Genomic DNA, 22,984 nt, shown 5'->3' with positions numbered 1-22,984 from the left:
CTTCATCTTAAGAGAGAATGTCCAATATTTGCCTCATCTTGTCTAACACTGACATGAGAGATCATGGTGCAGGAGGCATAGATAGACCTGGGGTACAGTGATGCAGCTAGAAAATTTTAGGCTCTAGACTCAAGGATCCTATACTGCTGTCCCTTTAGGCAGATATCAGTGCAGCACACAGTTAACATTTCCTTCTCCCCTCCAACTACCATTTCATGCTTTTTGACTGCTCCTCTATTCCTCTATATTCCTACAAAAAAAAAAAACCCACCACTTTTGCAAGTTGATTATGGAGACATTTGGCTATTGAGAATGTTATTTGGATTACTCTTTTGTTATACCATGAATACATTTCTTAGGGCGGAATCCTACGGACTGCGCCCTCGCTGCTTGGAAGCCCACGAAGGTTTCGGAGATTCCTACAACCTGCTAGCCTGAAGCCAGCAGGGAGAGAGATGCAGCAGAGGCAATCTTTGCCTCCCCATCCCCGGATCACCTTTATTTTCATCCCACCTAGTGAGGGCACTTTGGAGAGGGAGGGAAAGAGGCTGGAGGAAACTCAGGATAAATCATATCCTGGCCTCTCCAGTCCCTTCCCATGCCTGTCCCCATTTCTCACCTCTCCGTGGTCTAGTATTTTCTGACCTCTTAGAGGCAGCTGGCATGGTACTCTCTCCACTGACTGTGAGGGGGTGGATCTCTGATTCCCCCCTCCTCAGTTTGAGTTTGGGGCCCTATATCTGATCTCAGAAGGAGTTTTCCAAGCCATCCTCAGGACCATATGATTGTTCTCTTAGATAAAAACAACAAGAACAGATTTATAGAGAATCTTACCGAGTAATATTTGTGCAGTACAGCATCTTGAGAATTCTGAGTTGTAGACAACCTTTCCACAGATTCTTTAATCCTTTGTCAGTGATATTTATGCAGCCTGAGATGTCTAAGTAGTGAAGATAAGTACAGGATGCTGCTACGCACTGAATACCTACGTCACTTATCTGTAAATCAAGCAAAATAAATACAGGTTGCAAAACAAAGGAATTATTAGAGACTATCGAGAGAAGAAAGAGTTTAACCAATTTGAAAACTATTTAAAGTGATACTTAAAAAGTGTGAACTGTGGAAGTAATACAGCTCTTAAGGGGAAAATGTTTACTTTAAATGCTGGAAACACTGGGATGCGATTCTAAACCATGCTGTGCCAAATTTCTTCTCTGCTTTTAGGACAAAAGGAACAAAGTTAATAGCTAACAGCATATCTAACTCCTCAGATGGCCATCTAAGGGAGGTTAGGATGTGGCAGGGGTCTCCATTCATTCATGGGGAGCAGCTCTGCTGGGAGGCATCTGCTCTGGAGGCCCCAATTTATGCTTGCATAAAATTCTGCAGGCATAAATCTGTTCCTTAACAGTAGGCTCCGGGGCATTCCTGGGGAAGGTGGCCTGGAGCTGTCTTTGGATTTATTTATTTTTATTATTACATTTATATCCTTTATAATAAATAATAATATATAATAATATATTTCTTACCCACCTTTGGCTCGAGGCAGGAAACAACATTAAATACAAAAAATCCATAAAATGCATAAAACTGATTAAAAACATATAAAACTGATACAATATTAACAATCAGACATCTTAAAATTCATCTGGGTAGGCCTGCCGGAAGAGATCAGTCTTTATTATTATATTTATTTATTTATTTTTCTCTTGGAAGGAACCAAGACGGCTAACATGATTCTCCTCACCGCCTCTCCATTTTATCCATGAAACAACCATGTGAGGTAAGTTAGGCTGAGAGTCAGTGACTGGCCCAAACATCACTGGCCCAGTAAGCCTATATGGCCAAGGGGGGCAGTTAAAACCCAGAACTCCCAAGTCCCAGTCCAACGCTCTAACCAGTACACCACACCTATTCCTTTCATCAAAAGCCCCTCCAAATTGCCCCCCTCAACTAAATGAGCTAACCCCCCACCGCCAATCTAGATTGGGTTAAAGCTCCCTACCCTACCCTGGAGTTCTGATCCAGATCTGGGGCCCTACACTGTGAGGGGGGGCTGCACTGAAGGGAAGAGCTACACAGTTGAGGTTGTGTGTAGTTTGGCCCTTAATAAGTGTGCTTAAGTTGGCCCTTAATAAGGACCAGTCCAGACGGGGTGATATCCCAGGGATCGCCCCAAGATCATCCCTGTGCATCCACATGATGCACAGGGGATCCCGGGGGCAGGGAGGGATGATCCCTCCCATGCCCCAGGATATGGCCCTAAAGTTTAATTCCGGTTTTTCCCACGGTCTCGGGCTTGTCCCAAGACGGTGGGACGTGGGCACCCATCCCGTTTTCGTCCCGACTCTTCATGAGTAACCAGGTCCTGGGCACGGGGCATGGGGCACGGAGCTCCTCAGGAGCTCTGTGCCCATCGGGGAGGGAGCAGAAGGTTTTTTTTAAACCCCTTACTTTTTGCGTAGGAGTGCTTGTGCGCTCATTTTCGATTCAAAAACAAAATGGCGGATGCGACGTCCTCTTCCTCCCAGGACGTCGCGTGCACGTGTAGACAAGGGGGATGATCTCACGATCATAAAATCGTGAGATCATAACCCTCCACCCTCCTCGTCTAGACATGCCCTAAGTGTGCTTAAGTTGGCCCTTAATAATTGTGCTTATGGACTACTTCTTCTTCATTCTCCAGCTGAAATCAATGAGATTTAAATATGCTCAATTTTGTCTGAATCGTGCCAAAATCATTAACAACAAAATTATTTCAGTCATTTCAGATGGACAGGCTGGATGGAATCCTAGAACAATTTACTCCATAATAAACCAGTTCAGAGTTGCACCCCCTCCAAGTCGTTGGCATGAAAAAGAAACAATGTTTATAACAGCAAGGGCATGCTATACACTCAGTACTAGAATTTCTAGCCCTATCTATGCTTTCATACACATACCTTAGAACAACCAGCCATACTGAGAGATGTAATCCCACGGCAACTGAATGTCAAATATTTTAATGAATGATTCGATAGCTCATGGCAGTGAGAGAAATCAATGTACTCCAGTTTTCTCAATTCAACACAGAATTTCTGAAACAAAAAGGCCCACATAAATCTCAAATGATTTACCAGGGAGCTCAGGTTTAATGTTCACAATGTATTCATACTGAAAATAATCTGCTGAACTTCTCCAATTATTGAAGATCTGAAATATACCCTTTCTGTTATTAAATAGATTGAAATAAGATTATGAGTGAAATAATTATTTAAAAGCTGAACCTGGAGCACATTCGCATCATTTGTGCACACTTCTGTGCTGTTTAAAGGGTGACCCCAAGAAAACACTGTTGGATTTGATTTATGAATTTATATTCCACATTTTAAAGTTACAGTCAAGAACATTTTCAACAGATCTTCCCAAACCTCTATTAGACTTCCTAAGAAGCAAGGCCTTGCATTGCTTTTGACAAACATGCAGACTAAGGCTGAAGTAAGATAGTATTAGATTCCATACTGATTCATTCCAGAGTGCCTCACAACTGGACTTCCCCACTTGATCTTAAGTGACAGAAGGCTCCATATAGAGACAGGTATTTCATCAGGTGTGCTGGGTTTTACAGGTCAATGACAGCTTCTTGACTTCAGACTGGAAGCAAATAAACAGCAGAGCAATTTACAAAGAACTGAAAATATAAACCCACTCTTGAAAGTGCCAAATGCTGTTGCCCTCATTCTTTTTGTAGCTTCCAACCATTTGCAGGGTAATAACACAGAAAGTTCATTATTTCCTGAATGTTTCACTGTATATCATTCAAAACTACTTGCATACAAATGTGTTGTAACAAAAATAAGGCTTACAATTATATAAATAGTAGTTTATTAAAATATTAGTTTATTAAACAATAGTAGTTCATTAAAAAAAAAAACACCACCCAGTAATCGAAGAAAAGAAAATAATTTACACCAGGAAAAGATGTTAGGATCCAGGCCAAAATCTTTTGTTACATCCAAAACTCCAGTATTGGGGGGGGGGGGACAGGTGGACCCCCCCTCAAAGGGTCCAAATAGAAAGTTCCACATAACCCAGCAGTTTGCTGATCAGTAAACAAAGGGGTACAAACAGGTTTCCAGTTCTGGAGAATCGCCTCCCCTCCCCGCCCACTGTACCCTCTCCGGAGGCTGGATTATTTTATTTATTACATTCATATCTCACCCCATAGCTGAAGCTCTCTGGGTGGTTTACAAAGTTATATCATCCTGCTCCTACCCATTTGTCTTTCTCCATGTTGAGAGGGGCCTAGAGTTCTGCGCCTCTTTCGCTGTAGAAAAAGGGACTTGGCTGGTGCTGGTAGGTGCAGCTGCTCCTCTTAGTGCCTTCTGAGTCCCGGGTTTTGCACACTGCACATCATTCCTATGGGGGCAGCATGGAAATGGAGTCAACTCGCACAGGAAAGTGCAGCTGTTCCTACCAGCATGAGCTGAATCCCTGACTTTGCACTCCGTACATTGTTCCCACAAGAGTAATGCATGAAGAGACTTAACCAGGGCTGGGAAGAGCAGCTGCTCCTTGCAGCGCCAGCCGATTCCCCCACCAACTGCATCTCCACCGTTATCTCCAATCTGTGGCTGGAAATAACAGAGATTCCTTGCAGTAACTATTGCAGTAACAATAGTTACTGGAAGAAGTCTTTCTTCACTTCCAAATTAGGCTGCTTCAAACAAGAATTGGGCTGCTGGGATGATTGGAAAATAGGAGCATATTTGTGTGTGAGCTCCAGTTCTAGTAGTGAAAACAAATTCCTAGACTGAGCATATGAGTTACCTCGTTCCTCACCTTTGTACCCACCTTTCTGAGCTACTATTTCCCACCTGGCTCCAGTTGGTGGACCTCAGGCTTCTATTGGAAAAGAAAATAGATTCCACAAGCCTAAAGTCAGCTCAGCCCTACACTACAGTGAGATGAAACGATGTTCTCATATTTTAGATGTAATAATAGAAAAAAGATGCAAGATCTGTTTATCATTACAAGAATTAGTAGAGTAGAGAAGTTCCCAAGGAAGACAAGTAGTAGTTCCCAAGTCCTTGGCAAGTGGTAGCAGCACATGTGTGTGTGTGTGTGTGTTTTCTCCCACAATGCTCCAGAATTAGTAGATGATCACAATGTTCTTTCAGCCAAAATCTGCTTTTAGCATTAAACATTCAAAATACAAGGACATCAGATGGAACTAATAAGCATGCACAACTACAGGGAGGGGGACATAAAAATACCCCATTCCTCCTCCCCTCCCTACTACACATACACGTTTTGACAAAAAAATGTCTGTGGGTCATAAATGTTCCCTCATCAAACAGCACATGCATTCTATCTAATATAGGGGTCCCCAAGTTTTTTTGATCCCGTGGCAGGATGTACCCTACTGCTTTATAATGGTATTGAAGTGCACTGACCACTGTTGGGGCCCAGGACACATTCCAGAGCACATTCTGGTGTCCTCCTAATTAGTAATTGAACATATTGGGACTTCTGAACAAACGTGCATAGGATTATATGATAAAACCTAAAAAAAAATGGCACAACCCAACTTTTACAACAACGCTCTCTGGGCAGTTCTCAATTAAAACCACAAAATGCATTATAAAATACAATATAAAATGTAAAAGCAAAATAAGGAAGCGAGGAAGGGATCTTGGTAAGGGGTGTTTAACCCTATCGCTGCCAGCTGTTCTTCCTCTAAACCAGCCTTCCCCAATCTGGTGCCCCCCTAATTAGCAATTGAACATATTGAGACTTACTTCTGAGTAAACATGCACAGGATTGTGTGATAAATCCTTTAAAAAATGGATGTGGAGGCTCCGCCCACCCCCAGAACACAGTGCTCCAGCCTCTTCTCTTCAGCCTCTTTCCCTCCTTTGAATTTTGCCCACCCATGTGGCTCCTCCTCAGAAACTGGAGGAGGAAGATCACAACGACCAGCCCACAACCAAAGTGACACTGCAGGCACTGGCTCACAGCAAGCGCAGGTGTGCTGAAGAACAGCATCAGCTGTTAACCCTTGCCTTGCTGTGCCAAGGTTGCCTTACGCAGGACAACCAGGTGAGGCCTCCTGGAATGGGCAGGACAGATTCGCCACTCTTTCCACTCCCCACCACCTCATGTGGGAGCTTCCTCCTGCTTCACATAAGGGCGGCTCTGTGTGTAAACCATGACTTAGTGTGTCTTGCGAACCATTCCTAACCATGGTGGCCTCAAAACCACAGTTTAAACATGCTCACTAACCTTCTTCCCACCATTACTTCCAATGTAAATCACCTCCCCCCTCAAGTTGCTATTACTAGTTAGAGAAAACATCAATAAACATATGGATCCTGATACAATCACCTCTCCCCACAGCTGCTTTTGAAAGAAATCTAAAGAGATGGGCGATCCAATAATGGATCTCCAATGACTCATCTAGTTTATCCCCCTTAGAAAAGTAGGTTCGCATTTATGAGAGGTTGATGAAAATGTCTAAGTTCAAATGGAATAGAATTGGATTTGGCTGAGACTTTTTCAGCAGCCTTTTATACAAACCAGTATGCTTGGAGCCTTCCTTGAGAAGGGACTGAAAAAGGGAAACAAATACATCAGTTCTTCCCATAAATGTTATATCCCATCACATGTTATTGGTGTGTTCCCCATTAAAATAATGAAATATCAGATAGGGCAAGTGGTCCTCAAAATCTAGTGCAGGAAAAAGAGAATTAGGGAAGGTTAAAACCTACAGCCCAACTATTATCTATTGTATGGTGCTGGGAGACAAGAACCTCTATGTCATGTAATCATCATTATTATGGACTGTCCATTATATTCAATCCATTTTGCTTTTTTTATTTAGCAGACTGCTAGCAAATGGATCCAATTTGCACCTTGTAGGAGGATAGTCACATTTCATATAGGGAAGTGGTTAAAGTCATTTTACAAAGTGGATATGTCTTTAATATTTTCATTCACTTCAGGGAATTAACTATGGTATAAGGAAGGAAAATTTAACATGATGCCCTGAAATAAAATTTCAGCTTGTTGCAGCTTCTCTAAATGTTTTTTTGCCGGATGTTATAAAAGTCCAGATGGCTGTCTATAAATTAGAGAAGATATATTCATTCTTACACTGTTGCTCTTTAAATTACATCATGCTCAACGTGGGGGTACACTGGAAACTCCACTCATAACTACTCTTCCAGGAATACGGTCTTCTGTCAAATGCTTGGTTATACATCATCATATATATATACAGGGGAAGGAACCACCATTCAGTCCAGCTCTGGGAGACTGTAGCCACTGAAATATTACATATGGCTGTAGAATGATGGATGATGGAAGATTATCATGGAAAGATACTAATTCATATGATGGAATGGTTAATATTTCTCAGTTTGGAACTCTTCTGCTTCCTGGACACAGTGTGATGATCACTGGAGAGCCAGCAAGATTCTGGATGATTTTCAGAATATATAGATTTTAATATAACAGCATATATTTTATTTCTGATGCGGTACTAATCCTTTTCTAGATTGATTCTCTATTCACCTAAGTCTTATGCATTTTGTAACCTCTTCTCCCTTGACTGCTAATCTGCTTTCCTTCTGGTCTGAAATAGCAACTTCATTCCTTCCTTTGAATGCGTTCAGCTTCCTTTCACCTTTTTACTGATTTCCACCCCAGCAATCTGTCCCCAGTCCTGTCTTTTTTGTTTAGAATACTCCAAACTCAAATGGCAGGGCATATTTCTATCACAGAGCAAAAAGCTCCTCCATCCACCATCTGTTTTCTGTTCAGAAGACTCTCTTATCAGAATCCTACTGAGATTGCTATGCAGCTCCTGCCAAAAACATATCCTGTTTTAAATAATTTCCCCCAAAAGCAAAGGCAAAACTGCCACTGGCTGCATCTTAAACCCATTTCCACTGCTTAGAATTTCATTTTAAATCTTCCTGTGGTGAATTTCAGCTCTTTGCATATTCCAAACTTCAGTTGCTATAGCTTAGTTTGTTCACTGAATCCACAAAATTCAACAGTTTGAAGCTGATGTAGCATATCAGTTAATAGTACAAGCTACGAGACTGAAACTCCCAAATCAAATATTAGCTCAACCATAAATGTACTGGAAGTAAGGATGGAGGAATCAGTTGATTTCTGGTCATTGTCAGTTTCACAAGTATTCATAAGTCTGCTCTGCACAATATCTGCATCAATCTGCAGGGTGTGTTTTTTCCATTCATGGAAACTTGGATTTTTTTAAAAAAAATCCAATTTTCCCTACCACACACATTTTGTACATAAGTTCCCCTAATATATACATTTTTGGATGCAGCTTCCCCAAATATACACATTTTTGTACACAACATTTGAGCTGAGAGCTACATCACAAAATTTGGAGAATGGCGCAATTCAGAGAGTAACTGTGTTCTGATCTGCATATTAGTCCAAGAAGTTTGAATTAGGGCAATTCGCTTAAAAATTCTTCTCCATCCATAAATAGAAGGCTTCCATGAATGTGACAATCAAAGTATTTTTATAGTGCCCTTCATTTTATTAAGGTTTAAATTTTTGTGAACCGCCCAGAGAGCTTCGGCTATTGGGTGGTATAAAATTGTAATAAATAAATAAATAAATAAATAAATAATCCTAGAAGTTTATAAAAATAACAGTAAGATTAAAATTACATCTAAAAAGCTTGGGGTGCAGGGAAAGGTCTTTGCCTAGCACCAAAAGTACAACCTCTCGAGGGAAAGTGTATAATAAATACATATTTTTAAAGAAAACTACACATTAACTATTGCACTGTTAATCAAAGGAAGCACAAGAATGACGCAGAATTACTGAAGTTTGTAACATCCATAAAGTAGGATCTTATTTTACCTTAATTCCTGTATCAGAAATGAGTTTACATTCTGATATTGTAATCTCCTTAATTCTCCATAGTTTGCCAAGGGTTTCCAAAGCCTGTAAACATTTTAGACAAATATTAGTTTACATTTATTAGCACATTAATACAAAGTAACAGTTATAGAATGTATTTCTTATTTTACTGTTACTATTCAAATCGATTCTCCCCCCCCCCCCCATTTGAAGCTCTAATTACCTTTTAGAGCACATATTGTTTTACCAAAACAAACCATGTTTGTAGGTTCAGGAACATGCCATGGCCTTGTGGACTCCCTGATCCCCTTCCTTCTTATATGCAGAACCTCCCATCCCCGCCATAATTTTCTATGAAGTCCAAACTGGGACTAAAATAGCTTCTTAGTGCAGCCAGTGCTATTAGTCCAGCTCATAACACAACTTGATAGTGGAGGTTACCCATTGGATATTTGCTAGGAGCGATGCCAGTATTAGCCTTTGTGGCATATAAATAAATGTGGATCAGCACAAAAAGCAGCCAGTGTAGTGTTGTGATTAGAGTGCTTGGCTAAAAGCCTGGGGACCTGGGTTTAAATCCCTACATAACTATGAAGCTCACTGGGTGACACTAGACCAGTCACCACCACTCAGCCTAGTTTACCCCACAGGTTTGTCATGAGAATAAAATGAAGGAAGAAGAAAATCATATATCTTGAGCTCCTCTGAGGAAAGGTGGGGTATAAGGTAATAATAAATCCTGTCCAGGTAAAAGGGAAGCCCATCAAAGTTCTAGAGTGTCAAGACGATTTCCCACCTCATCCTTATTGCCAGGAAAAATCCAAGAACTAGTTGAAATGAATTGTGAGATAACCTTGGAAAGGAAGGAAATATCAGAGCACAGTATTACCCTGCCTCTATAAAAGCAAACGCAAATGAGATTCAGAATGTAGTCTCCACAGCTCACTCACTTAGTGAGCAGAAGTGACAGCAACCAAAAACACTGTCTAATACGAGAGCAGGTAGAGGTCACCAGTAGCCCAAGGTACAAACATATGACCAAAATTAGTGACAAACTCCAGGAAGGAGTCAGTACTTGGGCTGAAGAGTTCAAATTGAGACCTTTTAAAATAAATAAATAAATCCTATACTAAGGAATGAAAACTTCAATGGGTCATCAACTGAGGTGTACAAAATTGTGTATGGTGTGAATGTCACAGCAAATCGTGGAATGGGGTGGTGGTGGAATCTGCACAAAACTGGGGGAAAGGGAGATGGAGGTAGAGTGTGTGAGCTGGGATGTTTCTGAAAATCCAAAACATTGTTTGGAGTATGGGAATGCGATTCAGAACTGAGCCAATGTATATGACGATACATACAATTTTGTAGCTGAAAATCTATCATTCATTACACAAAACTAAGACAGGAGATTTTCTCACAGAGGTAACAATTTTAGCTTCCTTGCCTACAGGTTAGTCCCCTGTATTGCTACAGGGCATCTCCTGTAGTTGTCAAATGACTGAAAAGGAATTATCATTTTGGCTCATATTCAACAGAGTGGAAAGCACTACATATCAGTTAGCCAATTTATGAATTCCAAGTATCATATAATACACCCACTCACATCTGTAAACAAGCACACATATTGCTTTAGTACTAATTCTCTAAATCCAGCTGGGGTGGGTGGGGACCAATACTGTGCTGTCTTTCAAGAAATCAATAGTTGAAAGGAAAAAAAGTAGCATATACAGAGAAAAATGCAATATATGTACATATTCATGGCTAGTACATACAAAAGCCACTGTAGTATAAAGAGAAATTTTAAAGGAAGGTCTTTTCACAGACTAAACATCTTTTTCATGTTTGAAGAAAATAGGGGAGTAAAGAAAAGAAAAAGCAGAAGCAAAAAAGGAAGTGGCTATTTTTGTTATTCAACATGCATTTAAATATTTGATAAGGACCCAGTGGTGTCCACTTATTACCCACAAATAAATTTCTGTGGAAAACAGAATGATTCTAACTTGGCTAGATCTTTTAGGGCATCGGGCCAATAGACATGTCCAAAGAGGTTCTGGGACTTCCAGTTATAGCAGCATTTTGAAATAGAGAATAGAAGAATTTGTCTGCTTTCTCATCCACACTCCAAACAAGATTCCAGTAGAAAGGAAAATCGGGCTTAGGCCCAATTGAGTGACACTGTTTCTATTTATAAAGCTCTACCACGATCTAATGCTTCAGTACCAAAATGGCTCAAAGAAATGAAAAGGAAATGACAAACCAGTTTTGTTGAGATTCTCACTGATGGAGGACAAAAAATTATATAGAAAAAAAGCATGTAAATATGGTCTGAAATCCAGAAGCCAATACTATTGTAATGGCATTGAAGGAAACTTGGAGCAAATGCAGTTTTTTGCTCAGTTGAAAGCATAATTAATTAACTAAAACGTTAAGCCCTTATTCTCTGCTAAAAAGTACAATATCCAATCTGGACTGCGCTTCAGTAAGTCTGAGATAAGTATATCCTCCATCATGTCACAAATGAAACTAGGTATATATTTGTAACAAATCTATTTTCATACTAAAGATCACTGCCAATCCTGCATTGTTGTTCATTTACCAAGTAGTAGCCTATTCGCCACTGATTTAAAAATCAATACTGTGTGTGTTCCTTTGATTAAAGGTATATTTTTTTAAAAAAACATAATTAATTCAGTATCTGCAGTGTGTGAAATGACAGGCTGTGCACTGCATGGTGCATAGGTATATGTGTGTGTACTAGAGGCAAAATGCTACCTCCACATTTAGATATGTAACCTCAAGAAGCCCTTAGAAGGCAGGGAACTGAGCACTGATGGATGACAACTCTCATGGCTCACATTTAGAATGTTTTAAGAAGGCTTCTTCAAAATGTGAAAATAGGGACAGTGGTAAAATAGTGACACTTGCAGCATATAGATATGGAAACATATCTACAGTATTACCTTGTAATTACAAATAACATTTAAATAATACTTTTATGCAGGCTGTTGGTAGCAAACTTCTTATCTACTGAAGTATTTTCCTTTATAACCAAATTGTCTGCAGCAGGAAGGACAGGTTGCTTACCTGGAGCTCAGGTTCTTCAAATACTCACCTGTGACTGTACAGACCATCTTTGGGACATTCTGGAGTTGGAATGTAGACATTTTTGGCAGCAGAGCACACTGCCCTCCCCAGGTCTAGTGAACCTGCCCAAAGGGCGGATCCCATGCCTTCCCATTCAGTTCAAAGATCACTGCAGCCAAAAAGATATTGGCTGGCAGCGGGATGATTGTTTGGATCCTGAGACTATGAGAGTCATCAGACAAGTGTTTTATTTATTTATTTATTTATTTATTTATTTATTTATTTATTTACATTTATATACCGCCCCACAGCCGAAGCTCTTTTATTGCTTTAGACGATGATGTCCACTTCTCAAGCACCCTTAGCTCCTTCTGCTTGTTTTTCCATCACAAAATAGACCCCTTTTAATCCGTTTTTTTTTAAAAAAGGAATGTGCTGCCATTTCCTGCTGTCTGCAGGAAAAGTAGCACAATATAAACAGCCCCTGAATGGGCCACGTGGTCATTGCTGCTTCCTCTTTCTCTCCCTGTGTAAAGAGACCGTCGCTATTGTGGGACAGCAGCAGGAGACCATGGCGATGGTAGGGAAACTCAAAAATCCACATGTCTGATGACACTCTAAGCCAGAATACACCAATTTCAAGTCTGGTTAGGTGTTGGTTAGATGTGGCAGCCAATGAGTGAGGCACCCGAAGGACCCCAGATGAGATTGAAGGAAGAAGTGCAAAAGAAAATGCAAATACAGTAAGAAGCATAGCCGAAAGGAAGTGCTACCGTAACCATGGACAGCAAAAGCAGCATATGACAACAGAACTTGTCCCTCATCTGGGATTATTATTATTATTATTATTATTATTGTTATTATTATTATTTACATTTATATACCGCCCCATAGCCAAAGCTCTCTGGGCAGTTTACAAAAGTTAAAAACAGTGAACATTAAAAAGAAATATACAAAATTTAAACCAAAAAAAGCATAAAATACAAACAAAAACAGACAATATCCATTTAAAAACAACTATTCTGGGGTCAGTTAAATAACTCAGCATATCCTGTTAAATGCCTGGGAGAAGAGAATAGTCTTGACCTGGTGCCGAAAAGATAACAACGTTGGAACCAGGTGAGCCTTGTCGGGGAGATCATTCCATATTTGAAGGGCCACCACCGAAAAGGCCCTCTCCCTTGTTACCATTCTCCAAGCTTCCCTCAGGGTAGGCACCTGGAGGAGGACGTTAGATGTTGAGCGTAATGTACAGGTAAGTTCATGTCGGGAGAAGCGTTCCGTCAGGTATTGTGGTCCCAAGCCATGTAAGGCTTTATAGGTTAAAACCTTACATGGCTTGAGATCAGGTGGTCTGGCCCTAGACAGGTGACTTGTGACCTTATTCCATGCTGTGTTCATTATGCCAGTTGTAAATTGAAAGGTTTAATGTGTCTGCTAAAAGGAGGATGGTTGACTGAGCATCATTCTAGTCAACAAATTCTTTCTACCTGTATCAAAATTCTCATCCCTCCCTAGGATAAGCACTGGGGTGGGGGTGGGGGTGAATCACAGAGTGCCTCTAGAACCCTGATTAACTGCCACTAGGCAAAGCTAGTCTGGGTGTGCTATTACAGGTTTTCAGTATATTTATGTAATATATTTAGAAGTTATTCTTTGCCCCTGTATTTAGAGAAAACTCATAGTATAGACTGAGTTCTTCAATGCCATTGGACTTTGAAAGGTAATCTCTTGAAAGAGCTCGTAGTCTGCTTTTCTTTACCTTTAGAAGCTTCTTCCTGCCAGCAAATTTTAAGAGAATTTTCAACAGACTGATTATATTTCCAGTCTGAATTGCTTTTACATTAGTACTCACTGGTAAAGGTCAGACATTACTGCCCTTTTCATCAAAAGATTTGTCAAATTTCACATTGAGAAAGTTGGTAAAAATGCAGAACTGTTAACTGTTACATTTTTTTATGCAAACCATTGGAATGGATCTACCATTTTGTGACTGACATTTCTGTTTATATTTTCATTTTGTGTTACCATTGGCTACTTTCAGAGTTAGGCTTTCTTCACTTGTTTGTGGTTTTGGAAACAATACAGCTCACAGGGCCATTGAGTGAGTGGCTTTGTGATTAGTGAAGGAGAAATTTGGCAGTGGTTTTAAAACATTTGTGACTAAGCCCATATGTGTATTCAAAAATACTGAAGAAAATTGATGGCAGTTACTTTTTAAACATAAAGGATGATAGAAAAAGGTATTAACTTCCACATTAAAATATACATTTAGCCTTTAGTAAATAACATTTTATATATTATTCAGGTTATAAACATTACTTGTCATTTGAGAATTATTAGTATGTAGAATATATTTTGCAAAAGTGTATTTTTAGAAGATTATGCTCCCGGTGCCCTCAGGATAATATCTCTGATTTGAAGCATACTTGCCACTAGAAAGATCAAACAACCTTACATCCATTTTAATGAAAAATATAGCCCCAAGAATGTTAGCCTATCGTTTACATTACCTTTGCATGAAAGGAATAAAAATATACTGTAGGTACAGTACTAGTTTCCATCTTCCACAAAGGAAAGAGAAGAATTTACATTTTTAAACTAAAACAGACTTGTTCTTGTCATGGTTGACATATAGAACTGCAACTATAAAGTGGTTTTTAAAAATCACAGTGCATTAGATTGGAGGCAATTGGTGAAAAAATTGACTTCTCCACTTGCACATTTATCTAACTACACTTCTATCAATCTATAGCAATATACTAAATATCTAGGACAAAGGCCTATGAGGAGACACCAGGTCAGTTCAGACAACACATTTCTCTACAGTGGTTTTAGAAGTCCACAGTGGAGTTTTTACACCACTGTTGAGAAATTTGTTGTCTGGAGGGAAACTACACCCCATGGTGGAGGTGTTTTGTTTTTTTTTAGACAACACTTCACGCTGAATATCCATGCTATGCAGAGGAGAGTTCCTGCACAACCGTTGTGTTGTGTGGAGGGCTCCGGGAAGCTTCCCATTACATTGAGTGGACTTTTCCCACTGGCTACAGAGTTCTCTGGCAGGAGCGGCGAAAGGAGGGAGAGTCGCTCTAGGAGAGCTGCTAGGATTAGGGGGGTTTGGCAGCAATGGCTGATGGGACACCATCAGGAGTGGGAGGAGGAACTGTCAATCAAACATTTTGTTGCCTTTTACTCAACTCCATGGGAGCCCACAATCACACAGTGGTGGAGTTAGAACATGCTGTGTGGGGAGTACCCCCTAAAAACTCAACCTTTGAGTGGAGTTTTCCCACTGCATAGAGAAACGTGTTGTCTGAACTGAGTCAAAGAGTCCATTTCTGAATGTACCACCAGAAAAGCAGTATCAGAAACGTAAAGGAATTTCTGAAGCAGCTTCTGATGTTACACAAAAACTGCAGGGTGGGGAAAAATTTTATGCTTTAAGATACTATTTGTCCAGGCCCTGCGTAGCAGGTAATATTTTCCCTCTTTCCCTTGTGTATTGTGTCTTTTTAGATTATAAGCCTGAAAGTTTCTTAGTTGAATGTACCTAGGTATTCAAACATGCATGGACATTCTTTATGTATAATACCAGTGTTACCCTAGAACAATTATAACATGAAGCACTACCATAACTCTTTTTGATTGTATTGTTTTTAACTCTGAGAATAAATCCCTAAATCTGCATCTTAGGACCAAGCTAGTTATGGCATTAACTGCTTGAATGCAAGTAACATACACATTTCAAAATATATAAACAGCAACTACTGAGGACCCTGGTTACCATTAGGACTGCAGTGGGTGGGAAAGGAGTATAACCCAGTGGAGGCTTCCCTCCCTATTTAAGTAGCAGCTTTGAAGGGATGGTCATTGGGAGCATCCCTGCAGTCCTGACACTACTCAGGGCCTCTTGGATGCTATTTACATTCCTTAAAATATGCAAATTAATTGCATCCATGCAATTAATGGTGTGTCTAGTTATGCTCTTAATTGTGCATCTATACCTATCACTGTCTGCTTTTCTTTCAACAGTTCCTTGGTTATAGCATTATTATAGATGTATTAAGCCTTCCAACTGAGACATAACGATATTTTACAATTCCATTAATTAGTCCTAGATCCATAATATTCTATGCGTACTACATCAAAAAAACTTTTATTACTGGGCCTGGGTGTGAATACTTTGGGCCAAAGTTTTATAGGTCAGTGATATATCATGAATAAGAAATCTGTTCAAGTGTTTTAAAACTACTGGGTGTTAATTTCATTAAACATCTCTAGAAGTAACGTTATTCAAAAGGCTAAACAACTTTCCCCTGTTTTCCCAGCCTTTTACATATTTCAATAATATCCAATCCATAAATGTTTCAGTTTATCCTATTTAACCTTTCCTATTTTCTTGCTGTGTTCTCTTTTTTCCTGAATATCTTTCTTCCTGGCCCTTCTAGTCGGCTCAGTAACCAAAAAGCAAAGAGAATGGAAAGGAAGATTAGGAAAACAAATAGAAAATAATAGAGAAGATATAGCTGTGACCCATAGGGAGATCCACAAAATATTTGCATATTGAATACTGTGAGCTGTTCTGATAATTCTATCTCAATAATTAAGAAAGAGCATCTTGAAACAAATCCCATGCCATTGTTTTTTCACCTGGTCTGTGATATCAAGTCCAGAAATATTAATATAGGCCAATGAAGATATCAGTACCAAAGTCTCAATCCCAGTATCAGTCACAGCTTGACAATAGCGCAGGTTCAGATAAATCAGATTTGGGCAGCTAAATAAAAGCACAAGAAACTTAGTAATTTTTCCTCCTAATTATTTCACATTTCAACAATCTTTGGCTTAGAGTTTCAAAGCACACTTCTGAAATCACAAGGAATGAAACTAAACTGGAAGCATCAGACAATGAATGAACCAAAATACATTTTTTGAAATGAAGCACCATTCATCTGCCCCAATTATCAGATACCTTGTTTATCTAAGGTCATCCTTAAATGTCAGATATTTGGCTCATTGGACTATTCAGTGCAAGGTTGTATTTCAGTCGTGCTCACGATTCCTGTTCATCTGAGGTGTTGAACCTCTTTCAGCCTGAGGGCTGAATTCCATTTCAGAGAAGCTGGGGGTGGGGGCTGTATTCCAGTGATGGATGAAGCAAAAGGGGTCAGGCAAAAGGCAGCATGAACAGAAACAAAAATACCAGCATACTTTAGCTTAAAGCTCTTACAGCTAGTAAAGACAGGTTGCTTACCTGTAACTGTAGTTCTTCGAGTGGTCATCTGTGCAGTCACACATATGGGCTCTGCGCCTGTGCGGGGCCAGCTTCAGAAACTTATCTAGCTGAAAGTCTTTTAGGCGGGAACCCCTCCCCCACCATCCACTGAGCATGCTCAGGGGTTCCCGCCTAATCCCCTCAGTTCTTGAAACCGCCTAAACAGTCTCACTGAGGTGAACCACCAGGTAATCAAAAAATGACACCATAGTGGGGACGGTGGGAGGGTTGTGTGACTGCACAGATGACCACTCGAAGAACTACAGTTACAGGTAAGCAACCTGTCTTTCTTCTTCGTGGTCTCTGTGCATCACACATATGGGCGAATAACAAGCTGACTTACCGGAGGTGGGTGGTGTCAGGTGATGGATGAAAATTCAACGGATTGCCGATAAGACGGCACTCCCAAAAGCACAGTCTCTACGCGCTCTGACGTCCAGACGGTAGTGACTGGCAAAAGTCAGAGGTGTCGACCAGGTATCCGCTTTGCAGAGGTCCGGTATGGCAATACCTCTTTCAAAAGCTGTAGCAGTGGCCCCTCCTCTGGTGGAGTGAGAGCGCACTTTCCCCTTCAGCGGGGGGCCAGCAAGTTCATAGGCTAATTTAATAGTCTGAAAAAACCCAAGCAGATATTCTCTGCGGAGATGCTTGGAGTCCCTTTTGTTTGACCCATAACAAACAAAAAATCTTAGGGATCTCCGAAGAGTCACTGTTCTGTCCAGCGTATGTAGTGTTGACTCAAGAAGAGTTGTCGGCGCAAGGAAAAAGCTTGGCAGAGTAAAATCCTGTCCAAGGTGAAAGGAGAAACAACCTTTGGAAGAAAGCTGGGTCCGGTCTAAGGACCACTTTGTCGGCATGAAAACCCGTATAAGGTGAGTCCATACGGAGTGCCGCTAACTCTGATGCACGTCTAGCGGACGTTATGGCAACAAGGAATACCACCTTAAAGTCGGTAAATGCAAATCTGTCTTTGCCAACGGTTCGAAAGGCTTGGCAGACAGTGCTTTGAGCACCATGGAAAGGATCCATTGCGGAACAAAGGAACGAAGGGGTGGAACTGTATCTTTCATCCCTTTCATAAAGCGCTTAACCAGTGGATGAGTGAAGACCGAACAGCCCTGAATCCATAAATGTGAGGCAGAAATCACTGCCAGATAAACTCTAAGTGAGGAAACTTAAGGCCTCTTTTAACAAGGAAAAAAGGAAAGTGAGGATGGTGGAAATAGGCTCTGAAAGGGGTTTCTCATTCCTGCTTAGTGCAAAGGAGGAGTGAGCTTCCCATTTGGTAGCATATGACTTTCTAGTCGCTTGTTTCTTAGCTGCTAGAATTATGTCCCATATATCAGGGGGTAAGGATTGACAGTCTAACATTGTGGTTTCTACTATGAGGTCCAGAGAGCTCAATAAATTGAGGATTACTCCCACTGCCTTCGATAGCATCCTCTTCTAAGATGCTACTAGAAGCCAATTGTCTAAATATAGGTAGACTTCCACCCTGTGTAGGCAAATGAACTGCCATATATTTTGCAAACATTCGGTGGGCTGTGCTTAGGTCCATAGACGCACTCAAACTGGGACATATCGGTACCTATGATAAACCCAAGGTACCTCTGGCGAGTGTTCTGAATGGCTATATGGAAGTATGCATACTTATGTGTATGGGGCAAAACATACTCCTTTCTGAGAAGCAGCATTAAGAAGGACAGTGTGTCATCTGTAATTTGCTGGTTCTGATGCAGGAAACGAGATGAGCAATGAGATTGAACACTCCTTCACCATCGAATGGTAGGTCCTCAATCTAGTTCACGGATTGAGACCTGCTAATCATAGGTATGCATGCGAAGCACCAGAGCGCGCACCATTGCTCTCAACTCACAGTGAAGTGACGGGTCTGTAAAGTTGCTGACAAGAGGAAAAGTTGTATCTGGACATCATAACTAGATAGTGTATGACTCTGGGGCCCAAAGCAGATGAATATGTTCTGAAAACTCCCCTTGGGGCTAACTGAACTAATATAGAATTGGAACACGGGTGCATAAAGAAAAAAACCCATGTCCATTACTGGACCTTATGCACTTTCCAATGTCAGGGCCATCAAGAAGGGCCCTTCCAGGAATTTTTAACTGTCAGAAGCAGTGCTGGGAGGAAAAATATCGACACTGGAGTTGGCTTCTCAGTACATACAGCATGAGATACAAAATCCTGCACTTTATTTTCCTAGTTATGTGTCTCAATACCAAGCCTGGTCATCATCAATGACTGGGAAGTGGTATAAGTCCTCCAAAGGAGGTTCTGCCCTGTGTGGGTGATGCAGAAGAGAGCAATGTTGAGACCGACTGATAGTCCTCAAAGGATTGAAGGGAATCAGGTCTATTCTTATGCTCTAACTAATCTTCCCCAAGTTGATCTCCTGATGTCCCATGGAATGGGGGTGGAATGGGGAAGAGCTAAGTAATTGTGCTGACGCATTGTGGCTGTAACAGCTGAGCCCTGTGTATCGGTCGCAATGACAGTGATCTCGGTTGTACGTATCCCCATCATGGTACTGAAGCCAGTATCCATGCTTGTATGGTATTATCAGGAGACGTGGCCCATTTAATATTGTGTCCCCTCCTCTTCCAAGGGAGGGCCCCCCAAAAATGATGACATCAGACATCATGGTAATAAAACGCTCTCCATTGAAAGCAAAGCACTCAGAGCGTAGAGACTCTGGAATGGGGACCTTGCAATTGGTGGTTAGCCTGCAAGGTATACACTGCCTGATGTGGTGGACAGATGTCCATTGGCTTTGGAGGGGAGAGATATTACATCTCACCCTCTGACATTGAAGCTGCATGCGAGATGCCCTCTTCGTATCAAGAGTCTCAGCTTTTGTACCAAAGAAGCTATTAATGTTATTGCCAATCTCAGTATCAAGGGTTCCAGCCTTGGTACCGAAAAAACCTGTTATGTTATTGTCAGTCTCAGTACCAAAAGTTCCAACCTTGGTACCAAAAAAGCCAGTTATGTTATTGCCAGTCTCAGCATTAAGAATTCCAGCGTCTGCTAGTTATGTAATTGCCACTCTTGGTATCGAGGGTTCCAGTCTGTACCGAAGAAGCTATATTGTTGCCAGTCTCGGCATTGAGAGATTCATTCTCGGTACCAAAGAAGCTAGTTATATTGTTGCCAGTCTCGGTATTGAGAGCAGTCTCGGTACCGAGAGGTTTCAGGCTAGGCACTGAAGAAACTAGTTATATTGTTGCAAGTCTCGGTATCGAGAGTTTCAGTGTACTGAAGAAGCTAGTTATTATTGCTACCGAGGAGGCCAGCCATGGGGACTCTAACAGTAGTGGTTAGATCTGGCTTCCATCGAACGGCAGGTCCTCTATGCGGGTGCGTGTCTGCTGGGACAACCCTGCGGACCTTAGCTACACATGCCTTCGTAGCGCAATGGAAACTACCATGGCTTTGAGGTGCAGTCCATAGCGTGGCGTGCTGTATTAAGCTATTGTCAAGAAAGTCTCATAGCCTCAGTACAAAAACATCTGCCAGTTCCCTTTGGTCATCTGGCAAGAATCCGGAGAGAGATGCAATCTCCTCCCATAAAGAGAGCTTATGTTTTGCCATTGTGGCTTGGTAATTATGCACACGAAGGGATAAAGCTGTAGAAGAGTATACTCTTCTCCCCAGTCCGTGCAACCTACGGCTTTCTTTGTCCACTGGTGCATTATTTGAGTATTATTGAGTTAAGTTTTGGGTGTGTAAATAGGAACGGGACAATTTAGTGCTGCATCTTATAAATATATGTTGTCTAGCCGCCTCAACGTTGTGGCATAGAGGAGGGCAGCTTCCATGGTTGTTGCGCTGTGTGCAGCAGCACAGGCAAATATGGAATAGCCACTGGGGTTGATGACCCACAGTATACATCATTGTAAACTGGGTCATTAAATTTCTCTATAGGTTGGGATATTTGAGTCCCTATGGACGTTGCCATTCTTTGTACCTGATCAGTAAAGTTTGCTAAGTCATCTGAAGGGGACACCACATCTGCAGTGACCATGAGGTCATCTGGTGGTGATGTATCTTGTGAGGAGTCCGATTGGTAATCCTTCTCCGATGGAACATCCAGTCCCATGTCTGATGTAGGCAACGTCTGCAATGTTTGTGACTGTACTGAGCGGTTGGTACTGTGGTTTGCGTCGGTTGCGGAGCGCGCCTCGGTACCGATGGTAGAGGCGGCGGTGGCATGGCCATGACATCCTCTGGGAGAGGTGGATGGGAGATCGTCGGAGGGTGGTTGGGGGTACTGATAATAGTAATCTAGGTGCCTTCTGTGTCTCCAATCCTCGTAATAATACAGAGGATACTGGGGAGATTGCCAATCAGCGTAATAATCCCGCATTCTTGGAGGGCATAGGTCGTTCACCATGGGTGGCATACTGGCGACCTGAATGAGTTAAAGCCGGTGAATGGTCCCAAGCTTAACCATAAGGCGACACGTGTCGGTATCGAAAACCTTCGGTATCGACTGACGGTTGCTGTGGCATTTATCGGTACTGACATCCGTCGGTATCGATGGGTTGTGGCTCTTCTCGGTATCAAGGGGAAAAAGGGCCCCGATCAGCCGAGGTATTATCCATGGACGAACCTCTAATTTCGCCTTCTGAGACCGATGCCCTTATGGTAGGGTCATCAGCTGGTACCGTGATGATCCGTAATGGAGACGGTGCCGGCAAGTCAGCAATACGCTCTGTTTGCTGCAGAGGGTTCAGTACCAGTGGCGAGGATGGAGTCGCCCGTCTCGGTATCGAGTATGGTCTCGGAAGCAATAGCCTCGGTACCAGGCTTATAGGTAGGGAAAGCGATATTGGTAGCGAAAGCGATAGCCTCGGTATCGGGCTTATCGGTAGCGTCGGAGACCTTTGCAGTGAAAGGCTCAACATAGGGCTCCTATGCCCTGCCGCATGCCTCGGTACCGATGTGTTCGGTACCGGGCTCCTCGGTATCGACGAATCAGTATCGACGACTTTTTCCTCGCATTTATATTCTTGAGTTTTGCTCTTATTCCTCTGAGGGTCATGTGCCTCAGAACACTCTGTCGCTCTCTTAGAAAATCTTTTGCCACCCTTGCGGATGCGGACTGAGAGGAGGAGGAGGGGGGAACCGGTAAGGCTCACTCCGTGCTGGAGGAAGTTGGGGCATAGACTCCATTACGATAGGAGATTTGGAGCGTCGAGATGGTCTCAGTTTCTCCACTGCCTCCAACGCCTTATCCCAGAGTATCGCCCGAAGGCGGTCTGAGCGGTTCTTTCTCGTTTGCCTCGAGAACTTAAACAAACACACAAGATTCCACAATGTGTGTTTCCCCCAAGCAGAGCAAACAAAGTGAGTGTCCGTCGGTTTGCGTAATCTTCAGCCCGCAAACAGGGCACTTCTTGAAGAGGCCTTGATGTGCCATAAGCCACAAGGCTAAGTAACAACAAACAAATCTTTTTTTTTTTTAATAACTAAATAGAAAAGGTTAGAAAAACTGGAGAGAAAAGACAAGAAGGAAAATAGAATATTTTCAGCTGAGGTAAAGTACACCACACACGAGAAGTCTCCAAACGCTGTTGACCCTACAGGTGGTTGAAGAGAACTGAGGGGATTAGGCGGGACCCCCTGAGCATGCTCAGTGGACGGTGGGGGAGGGGTTCCCGCCTAAAAGACTTTCAGCTAGAGAAGTTTCCGAAGCTGGCCCTGCGCAGGCGCAGA

At 41.8% G+C, this 22,984-nt stretch overlaps 1 protein-coding gene across 1 annotated transcript in view; it reads right to left on the bottom strand.

The window, feature by feature from the left end:
• Nucleotides 1–22,984, bottom strand: part of FBXL13 (F-box and leucine rich repeat protein 13) — a 107,367-nt gene that overhangs the window by 1,998 nt on the left and 82,385 nt on the right. The window contains exons 17-20 of the mRNA XM_063135016.1: nucleotides 16,624–16,750; nucleotides 8,887–8,970; nucleotides 2,943–3,077; nucleotides 835–998 (exon numbers count right to left, since the gene is read on the bottom strand). Of these exons, the coding sequence (XP_062991086.1) occupies nucleotides 835–998; nucleotides 2,943–3,077; nucleotides 8,887–8,970; nucleotides 16,624–16,750 (510 nt within the window). The remainder of the gene's footprint in view (nucleotides 1–834; nucleotides 999–2,942; nucleotides 3,078–8,886; nucleotides 8,971–16,623; nucleotides 16,751–22,984) is intronic.

The sequence above is a fragment of the Elgaria multicarinata genome, chromosome 9 (assembly GCF_023053635.1).
Source record: "Elgaria multicarinata webbii isolate HBS135686 ecotype San Diego chromosome 9, rElgMul1.1.pri, whole genome shotgun sequence".
Classification (NCBI taxonomy): Eukaryota; Metazoa; Chordata; class Lepidosauria; order Squamata; family Anguidae; genus Elgaria; species Elgaria multicarinata.
The sequence above is the reverse complement of the archived record's forward strand: the minus strand, read 5'-3'. Positions and strand labels throughout refer to the sequence as shown.